The sequence below is a fragment of the Dipteris shenzhenensis genome, chromosome 10 (genome assembly GCF_047967505.1).
Source record: "Dipteris shenzhenensis isolate YYH24624 ecotype China chromosome 10, Dip_SZ_1.0, whole genome shotgun sequence".
Lineage (NCBI taxonomy): Eukaryota > Viridiplantae > Streptophyta > Polypodiopsida > Gleicheniales > Dipteridaceae > Dipteris > Dipteris shenzhenensis.
This window is the reverse complement of record NC_141605.1, coordinates 38,089,574-38,100,015: the sequence shown is the minus strand read 5'-3', so window position 1 is coordinate 38,100,015 and position 10,442 is coordinate 38,089,574. Positions and strand designations below refer to the sequence as shown.

The window sequence follows — 10,442 nt, the reverse complement described above, 5'->3', positions numbered from 1 at the left end:
AAGAAGTAGTAGTACAGCACGTCATAGGAAAGCACTTCCCTTGAAATTAAAAGTGAGGAAGGCACCCTTGATCTTGGGTGAAGGACATGCAATTGGATCAAGCAAGGAAGCCTTACCCAAAGAAGATATGGACGAGGCAAAGCATGACCAGGCGGAGTTACCAGGAGGCATAAATGGTTCTTCAACCATGACCTTACAGACTCCAGAGCAGCCTACTAGTTAGGAACCTAGTAGCCAAGAACCTACTCACCAGGAACTTAGTCATGAGACTCTAGAGTAACCTACTAGTCAGGTGCTTGGAACTGAAGAGCAGACTACTAGGTAGGATTATACTAGCCAGGACCCTGCTATTCAGACTCCAGTTTTAGAGCAGCCTATTAGTCAGGACCCTGGTAGTCAAGGACGCATTGAGGACATTGGTGCTGTCTTAGAGCAGCCTATTAGTCAGGATCCTAGTAGTCAAGGTCCTGGCATTGATGACATTGGTACTGAGGAACATGATGGCTGACGGCTTTGTAATCACAAGTTTTGAACTTCGCAAGTTTTGAACTTCTATGTAAAGCGAATATCTAATAAAAAGTTAACTACTTTTTGGATTTCTTTACTCTCATTATTGTGTACAAAGATTGTTTATGAGTTCCATTTTATACTTAATGGTGTATTTTAAACTTTATGTCAATGTATTTTTATAATTAAGGGTGTTTTTTAATACCAAGTGAGGTGTATATGTACACCACTTACACATAAAAGGATTTATGTACATTACCTTTCTAAGGGGTTTATGTACACCACCTTTCTAAAAGAAATGGTCATAAAGGTGTGTGTGCATACCACTTATACATAAAGGTGTTTATTTACACCACCTTTCTAAGAGAATTGGTCATCTATTGATGTTCTTAGGTGATACTAGCTCAATTCAAATGAGAAGTTATGAAGATGTTTATGTAGACCACCTTTGTAAGAGATTTGGTTATGCATTGATGTTCTTAGTACGTAAACGCAGGTCAATATGTACACCACCTTTCAAAGAGAATTGGTGATGTATTGATGTTCTTAGGTAATAGTAGCTCAATGTAAACATTGAAAAGTTTTTGAATGAAGGCCAATACATGTACACCACCTTTCAAAGAGAATTAGTGATGTATTGATGTTCTTAGGTAATAGTAGCTCAATGTACTCGCAAATACTTTAATAGGAAGATTTTCATGATCATATTAAGCAGTAGAAGAGTATACTATCTATCCATAGTAAGATATGCATCATAAAAAGTATGTACTTAATCACTAAATCTTTTGTTTTGAGTTGTCAAATCTAGTTCAAAAAACAACATTACTAGTATATTCAAAAATTTTGGACTGTTTTTTAGTCCATTTCTCAAATTGGACTTTTCACAAGTCCAAAATTTTGAATAGTGTGTTTCTTTCTTTCTACATTCCTCTTCTCTTTTTGCTACATCTCTCTTTCTTCTCTCTTTTCTTCTCTTTTTGACATCCCTTATATTTTCTACATCCCTTCCCTCTCTTTTCTACATCCATCCGTCTTTTTGTTGTATTTTATATATCCCTCTTCTCTTTCCCTCTTCTATTTTTGCATCCCATCCCTCTTCCCTTTTCCTCTTTTTCCCCTTTCGCATATTCCTCTTTTTTTAGCCATTCCCTCTATTTTCTTTGATTTTCTATATCCCTTCTCTTTTTCTGCATTCCACATTCCATCCCTCTTTCCGCATTACGTCTTCTCTTCTCTTTCCCTCTTTCTATGTTTCTTCTTCTCTTCTCTTCTTTTTCTGCATTCCATCCCTCTTTTCCGCATTCCCTCTTTTCATCTCTTTTTAGCCCTCACTTTTCAAACCTTCCCTCTCTTTTCTTCACTTTTCTACATCCCTTCTCTTCTCTTTCTTTTTTCTCTATGTTCAGCTCTTCCATCTCTCTTTTCTTTTCTACGTCCCTCTTCTTTCCCCTTTTCGACATTCCTCTCTTTTCAACCCTTCCCTACTTTCTACATGGCCTTCTCTTTTCTACATCTCTTCCCTCTCTTTCCTTCTCTTCTCTTGTCTTCATCTTTTCTCTTTTCTACATCCCATCCCTCTTCTTCTTCTCTTTCCACATTCCATCCCTCTTCTTTCTTCAACCCTCTCTCTTCCTATGTTTTTAGCCCTCTCTCTTTTTTCTAGGCTTTTCAACATCCCTTGTGTTGCTCTTATCCTTCCCTCTCTTTTTGGCCCCTCCCTTCCTCTTTCTCTTTTTTGCATTCCCACTCCTCTCCTCTTCTCTTCTCTTTTCCTCTTTTTTGCATTCCCTCTCCTCTCATATTATTTTTTTGCATTCCATGTTCTCTTTTCTTTACAATCCCACTTCTCTTCTCTTATACCCTTCTCTTCTCTTCTCTTTTGCTACATTTTCTCTTCTCTTTCCCTCATTCCATCTCTCTTTCCCTCATCTCTTTTCCATCTCTTTTCTACATTCCCTTCTCTCTTGCCCTCTTTTCAAATGAATTAGCCCTTCCCCATCTCTTTTTTAACCCTTCCCTCTCTTTTTAGCCCTTCTCTTTTCATCCCTTCCGTCTCTTTTCCTTATTCTTTTTATCTTTTCTACATCCATCCCACATTCTCTTCTTTTTCCCACTTCTCTACTTCCATACCTCCTCTCTTTTTCGCACTCCATCCCTCTACGTTCCCTCTTTTTTAGCCCTTTCCTTCCATCCCTCGTCTCTTTCCCTCTTTGTTTACTCATTTTTGTTAATTTTTGCAACTCAAAGTTTATTAATTCAATTTGTTTTGTTTTGAAGCTCATGTTTTGTTAACTGAATTTTGTTTATTTGCTTGTTTTTTGTGCCTTTGAATGTAATAGCTATGTCTCGTCATTGGTCTTCTGGATCAAAGTCAAGTCATTGCACATGCATCTCGCAGATGAGTCATAATGAGAATTGTTTTGGAAGTATTATTGACTAGCTAGAAGCATTGTAGCGGTCCCTTTCGTCTTGCATGACCTCATCTTGTGCCTCTCCTTTGACTCCGTATAGTGGGCCACCTCTCTTTGGATGGGGGTTTGCCTCATAGTGAGGCATCGTTCGTCAAGGGTCGATGTTGTCATTGAAAGAGTAAAAGATGTTGTGCTTTAGGACTCTCACATGATATGGATGAGTCCACACATTCCAGCTGAGGCCCCTATGCTAAGACAGAGCCTGCTCGCTCTACTGCCACCCTTGTATCTACCAACCCTCACTCCACCTCCACCCCTCCCACTACCCCACCACCCCCCACACCACCTCTACCGCAGGCTCATCCAGACCCTTTTGGTTTCCCCAGATGAATAGTAGCAGTATTATGTTGATGACTTAAAGGAAATCATAAAGGATGATAAATGATCCACTGTCATAGCTCGAATGAGGCAACTTATGGAAATGATGTTATATTAGATACATGGCCAACGCAAGACCAATGGGAGAAATACTATGTCATAGACATGCTTATGAAGGAGTACCATGTCCCGCTTGGTCACGAGTTTGATAGGAAGAACGTGCTTAAACGCATAGGCGACATACTCAAACATTGTTGACCAAGATTTGGGACACAGTGAGGGAGGTCGGACCAAGGCCTCCTCATGTGAATAAGTTATATTGAAAGAGGGCCCAATGATTCTTTAATGAGGTATAAATTAATTAGTTTAACATTATGTACCTCATTACTAAATCACCATTGACTTTTAATCCTCTAAAAAGAAAAATACTTGTCTTTATTACTTTACTTCAAGAAAATAATCCTAAAGTTTTAATGAGGATGACCCATTATGTGACCAAGATATGAAATGAAATGCATGACAGGCAAACACATTTTAAAAGATAACAACTATTAAAATCATTTACGATTTAGAGGGAAAGTAATAAGTCTAACTCAATTATTCAACCATTATGATAATAAAAACAAGAGTTACAATTTGGTCATGCATAGAATACGTGAATTGTGGAGGAATCTAGCATTGGCTCTATTCTTAATAGCTTCAAATTTGCTTGCATCAAAATCAGTAGATGAAGCGATCACAATAGTTCAAGGAGTTGACAACACAGAATCTTCTGGAAGGTTCCTCAACACTTCTTGGCTTGCACTTGTTAGATTTATTTCTTAAGAATATCGTTCAACACTCTCGTGCTTCCTTCTTGTGAAGCCAATAAGAATATGGCTTTACAATATGACAACTTTGCAAATTTATCAAGGGTGTAATGATGTTATGCAAACTCACCAAAAGGCACAACCAAATGGGCTAAGTTGTGGATATATTGAGCATAATACCTTTGCACGATGTCAGCTCCCCAAAAAGCCAACATTGTAACTTTGTTATGCAATACCCTTAACAAAGACTATGACCTTGGCATAATGTCAACTCCACAAAAAAGCCAACATTGTAACTCTGTTATGCAAGACCGTTTACAAGCACTATGACCTTTGTTCACCTTTGCTTAATTAACATATTGGATTATCTTAAGATTATTGGATTGACTCAAAGTTATTAAAATTTCCCCCCCCACCCACCCACGCCCATACACACATATGGAGAGAGAGAGAGAGAGAGAGAGAGAGAGAGAGAGATTCATCTTGCAAAACAAAGGAGCATGATTGCGAAGTACATCACCTTCTTAATAGACAACATAAAGAGAAGTAATGTTATACATCTGAAAATGAAAAATCCACAAAGGTTGACCCTTTTAAGAGCATTTGGATGTTATTAAAAGTTCTAGATATTGTGTTTTATGAAAAATGTAATAAATTGTAGGGTTAAATGTCATAAAATGTTCAAGGTTGTACTGATAGCACTACCTACCTAACCCGGAGTGTTGGGAAAGCTAAGAGAGGGTGAGTATTCATCATAGTGAGATAGAGTTAGAATTTACTTAAGAATAGAACATATTTAATTGAAAAATGCTTGAAATTGCTGGACTCCTCGTGCTTATAATACTTTGCAACTTAATCCATTCCATTTCCAAGGTATTCTTTTGGTCAAAAGATAGAAAGAGCCGTGGGGATAGGTTATAATTTGAAGCACTTGGGATTGATTGCTTCAAATTCGAATCATACACTATGCCAATGGAGAACCTCCTTCTAAGTACTTATATACATTTGAGAAAAAAATAAGCCTTTTGCGAGAATACATTCATTCTTTAAGGGCCCATGAGCAATTCTCGTATACAAGAGATACAAGTGAGATAAGAGAAATTCAATGCGTCAAGATTTAGATAGGTTCCCGGATAGATGTTACTTTCAAGAGCAGGACGAACTGAAAGACAGCATTAGGTGGGTTGATTACAAGCAAAGGCGAGAGAGAGAGAGAGAGAGAGAGAGAGAGAGAGAGCATACATACATCTTTATATTTCCAAGCAGACAAGCTTCCAATTACAAACCAGTTAATCTTCCTCGATCCTTTGATCCATCTTTGCTAGCCCTTTGCCCATTTTCTGAATCGCCCATCATGGTTCTCAGCACCGTCGTCCATGACTCAGACTCCAGCGCTGTGCAACCCGTCTTTGCTTCCAGATATCTCCAGTCGTCCCTGCCAAGGTGCTGTCTTCTTTGAGCCTTCCTCTTGGCCTTACTCTTGCATCTCAGCCTATTATATGCAATTTGATCTCGTCGCGAGTTTTCAGTTTCGGATCTGATATACCGGAATGACTTCTCTCACCCTTTGTAGATTACTCGCCTAGAAACTAAACGAAGAACTTATCCGCTCTTTAGAACAAAATTCGTCGTCTTTTGTACATTGAAGCCCACGCATCTATATTAGGAAATCTAGCAAGCTCCGCCGGTTCAGGTCCGACCGTCAAGCCAAATCATACCTCAAGATCCATCATAACTCAAAGGCGCACATTGACAAATTAAATCTAGGGGCCCATCTTCTTTCATCATAAACTCATCTCATTAATAGATTAATAGATTTTACGTCATCGATTGAGGGATAAACTAAATAGTATTTTTTATTCAGATTCTGCACGACCTGACTATTTCTTTCCCAGCGATCATTTTGATGCAACGAGAACAAATACATATTCTTTTTCCCACTAGAACTCTAACCCTTAACACGACATTTGTATCATAGATTCATTAGTATAGATGTAACGTCCAGTGACGAAAGGCAGTTTTCAGCTCTACTAATGATGCATGATAACGTGACATCTATTGGTACTCAGTCGATGTGCAGTGCGCACTGTAGGATGTCGAACTAACGGTACCTTCTCTTAGATGGACATTATTACTTCTCAATTTAACATGCTTGAGCCATGGACATAAAGTTTTATTGTAGAGTCTGAGTCTGAGTTTACACAAACTATTAAAAACTATCAAACTGAGTTTCATGCATCTTGACACCCCCACACGTCTAATCATGTCGTCTTTTGGGATATTTTGTTGGACAGGTTCCGTTTGCCTGAACAAGAGCTTTCCAAGGAGGCTACTTACCAAGTTATTCATGATGAATTGATGTTTGATGGCAACCCTAGGCTAAATCTTGCAACATTTGTGACGACCTGGATGGAACCAGAATGTGATAAGCTTATGTTGGAGTCCGTAAACAAGAATTACATAGATATGGAAGAATATCCCATAACTGTGGAGCTCCAGGTTTGTTCGATCTCTTTATGCCCAGTTTATGATCAGTGACCCCTTTGAGCACTCTTTGAGCACAAGACTTAGATGAACAAAATTGGTAAAGGACATATGGGCCTTCTCATAAGCATGGCATGATCCTTAGCTTGATTAGTATCCATATCTTCTTGCTTCTCTATAGAAATCAACTTATAACAATAGGGCATCCTTGAGTTCTATGTATGACAAGCTAAAGCCACAATGATGTGCCCAAAATCATAGAGCTTGAAAGTTTGCAATCATGTCATTATGCTCCTTATACTAAAGATAATTCACTCATGTAAATGCACTTTAAAGTAATTCACTCATGTAAATGCAGTTTTGATCAAGTGTAATGGCTTTTCAATTTCAAAGATTTGGATCTCTATATTCAAGCTTTGTCTTGAGCATCCCAACTATGGTACTCTGTGTTCTTCCTATATCTATTACTATTGCATACATTCATTAGTAGAGGAAAAATGATGAAGTTTTGGAACTTTAAGGCATCTAGTTCGATGTTTATGCTCATCCTTTGGATGTGGGGCATCAAGGAGAATAGTGGAGACATGCAAGAGAAACTTTCACAGGATGTTCATCCTCATCCCATGGATGTGGGGCATCAAGGAGACAAAGTGGAGACATGTTTCTCTTCCAATATGTGGTCATGCCTCCATGGCATAGTGAAAACCAAAGCCTTAAGGTCTCTTAGGCTACTATTTGGTTAGGGGTCAGAGGCCATGACTTTGTGTCTTTTATCATGCATTGGGCAAAAGCTTAAATGTGATCATGGCATATAAAGAATCCAAGATTTTCATTTAGACCTTCATCCTATGAATTCCCCTTTAGGTTTAAGAGAGTGGTCAAAGTCACATTGGTATCCTCTTATTCCATCATGCTTAGAGGATAGAATGCTACATATGTTGTTGGAAGGTGGAGATTAAAAAGGAAATGCAAGAATTTTAAAAGTCACATTTTAACATCTTTTTCTTTTTAAGACCCCCAAGTTCCCCGAACAAGCCCCCAACTTATTGATATATAAAGTGGTAAGAGAATGTACTCAATGTGAATTACATAACCTTTGTATCCTTTCACATGAAGAAATGATGCCTTGTATAAATGCCTTCTAGGATCTCTTGTCTAATGAAGATCTCTAAAGATTTGGACGCCCATCTAGACTTTATGAGATTACCAAATCTCGTATTATATTATTTTCTCATTAGTGGATTGCTAAAGAGTTTCTAAATCAATTTTAGTTTACGCTCGCAGGATAGGTGCGTAAATATTATTGCTAAACTGTTTAATGCGCCGTTGAACAATGGAGAGCAAGCTATAGGTACTTCTACAATTGGCTCTTCAGAAGCGATCCTGCTTGCTGCACTCGCCTTCAAGAGAAAATGGCAAAACAAACGCAAGGAACAAAAGAAACCCTTTGATAAGCCAAACATTGTTACGGGAGCTAATGTCCATGTAAGTCTCTTTCTTATATTCTTAAGACAAGAATAATAATTCATTAATCCACAAACAAGCGTGTGGACACCATTGGCATGTTCTAATGTGGGGTGAGATGCAAAATTTTCGCTTGCCTCCACATTTTGTATGTGCCATCAGTTATATTGTGCTTATATTTTATTTTGCTTGAAACTTGCAAATCTATTCAAATTAGCGTCGAAATGTGTGGATTTGAAGGTTTTTGAATTGTGGGTTACGGAATGTAGGTGTGCTGGGAGAAATTTGCTAGATACTTCGAGGTAGAACTCAAAACTGTGAAGCTGAGTGAAGGATATTACGTTATGGACCCTTACAAAGCTGTTGAAATGGTGGACGAAAACACTATATGCGTATGTGCAATTCTAGGATCCACATACAATGGGGAGTTTGAAGACGTGAAGCTACTGAATGACCTCCTAACACAGAAGAACAGGAGAACCGGGTAAGTTATCTACACACTCGTAAATTAAAGAACTGCATGAAATTCTGCAGGTTAAACCATTGATCATGCGGTGTGCTGCAGATGGAACACCTCTATACATGTTGATGCAGCCAGCGGAGGATTCATTGCACCCTTTTTGTATCCGTCTCTACAATGGGATTTTCGATTGCCCCTTGTCAAAAGCATCAATGCCAGTGGCCACAAGTATGGGCTTGTGTATGCCGGAATCGGATGGGTAATCTGGCGTTCAAAGCAGGAACTTCCCGAGGAGTTGATTTTTCACGTCAACTACCTCGGATCTGATCAACCCACTTTCACGCTCAACTTTTCCAAGAGTATATCTTGTCTTTGTTTTAGCAGTTGCAAACCGTTTGTCTGGATTTTCTGATGTGGACTCTCGGTACTATGCCTGCATGTGTCCTACTTAGATAGTAACCATGGACGGTGTTGAACTAACCATGGACGGTGTTGAACTTTGCCTGTGGTCATCTTTTGATCTTTAGCTTTTTAAAAGATTGGAGTAGTTGACCTCGGACCGAACTTGTGCAGGTGCAAGCCAGGTTATCGCCCAATACTACCAGTTTATTCGATTTGGCTTTGAGGTCTGTCCTGAAGTTTTCCTCCGTGTCAAAAATGTCTTTCGTTTGTAGGGGTTGGTCACTGTCAATGATAGATCAACTTGTTACGGTGTAGCAAAAAGATTTTACAATCAACATCGTCTAATGCTTCCCTTTCCCCATTACAACAACCCGCAGGGATACAAAGCTGTGATGACGAACTGCCAAGAAAATGCAGGTTTTCTGACGAAAAAACTGCAGGAGACGGGCAAGTTCAAGATCCTGTCAAAGCAAGTGGGGGTGCCATTGGTGGCATTCTCACTGGTGAATACAAAGTCTGCAGGGTCAGTGAACGAATACAAGGTGGCAGAGGGTCTGAGGAGGTATGGGTGGATAGTCCCAGCGTACACAATGGCACCAGATGCAGAGCAGGTGAAGCTTCTGAGGGTGGTGGTGAGGGAGGACTTGGGAAGGGCGGAAGTGGAAAGGCTTGTGCAGGATGTAGAGACGGTTTTGGAGCAACTCACGTCTTCAGCATCATCTTCAAGAGGAGGTGACGGTGACTCTGATGGCAATGGTACCTGTGCTAGTCCTATTGCTAGTGCCAGTGTTGATAGTAACAATGTCGATCGTATTTGTGATCGGCACCGTGGCCATGACAGTTGCGATGCTTCCAACGTTGAAGGTAATGAACCATCAGAAGTAGTAGGAACTCGTCGTTACTCTCGACACCTCATGAGAGCCCGACCCCAATACCGTCTCCTTGATCACTGCCATTCCAAGACCAATGGAGTGTGCTGATCTACCTTCAAGCCCTATTTCTCTCACATATCGCTCACTCTCGAGTAGCATTTTATTTCTCCTTTGAGTATCTCACAACTCTTACATTCCGTGTGTCCACTTTGAGACATACTTTACAAGAGACCTATGATTTTCCACTTGTCCTTTGTTTTATAAAAACCTTTAGCTCAGCGATTGCTTTTTTTTTTAAACTTTAAATAAGCTCTCTCTCCCTCTCTCTCGAGTATCCCCCATCGCCCACCCCTACATAGTTCCTCCTTCAAAAGTAGACCATAAGGTAGAGCCCAAATTCAAGCTCAGTGCTTAACTCTCTCACACACATATATGCATGCACACCCATGCACACATACTCACACATAGTGTAATGTGACATCTAGATCCAAAGTACATGAGACAACATATGTCAATGAACAAAACTTCTCTTCATGTAATAATGCCATCAACAAAGCCAAAAATTTTGGGGATTGACATCACTATTAATGCAACACTCTAAGATAGTGAGCTCATATTTGTCCAGATATGTAAATGATTTCATTTTGTTACATAG

The 10,442-nt window shown here is 39.4% G+C and overlaps 1 protein-coding gene across 1 annotated transcript; it reads left to right on the top strand.

Annotated features, from left to right (window-relative positions):
• The first annotated feature begins 5,431 nt into the window (after window positions 1–5,431).
• On the top strand, window positions 5,432–9,956 carry LOC147897775 (glutamate decarboxylase-like). The gene is made up of 7 exons (XM_087379982.1): window positions 5,432–5,548; window positions 6,400–6,604; window positions 7,874–8,074; window positions 8,323–8,537; window positions 8,619–8,872; window positions 9,087–9,139; window positions 9,293–9,956. The coding sequence occupies exons 1-7, from the start codon at window positions 5,460–5,462 to the stop codon at window positions 9,893–9,895; spliced, it is 1,620 nt and encodes a 539-aa protein (XP_087236108.1). The 5' UTR covers window positions 5,432–5,459; the 3' UTR covers window positions 9,896–9,956.
• The last annotated feature ends 486 nt before the right edge of the window (window positions 9,957–10,442 follow it).

What these genes read in the sequence shown, in the direction of transcription:
- LOC147897775 (XM_087379982.1), top strand. Translation starts at nt 5,460, where the DNA reads ATGGTTCTCAGCACCGTCGTCCATGACTCAGACTCCAGCGCTGTGCAA. An exon ending in CAGAAGAACAGGAGAACCGG is followed by an intron (nt 8,538 to 8,618) that starts GTAAGTTATCTA and finishes GGTGTGCTGCAG; the next exon opens with ATGGAACACCTCTATACATG. An exon ending in CACGCTCAACTTTTCCAAGA is followed by an intron (nt 8,873 to 9,086) that starts GTATATCTTGTC and finishes GAACTTGTGCAG; the next exon opens with GTGCAAGCCAGGTTATCGCC.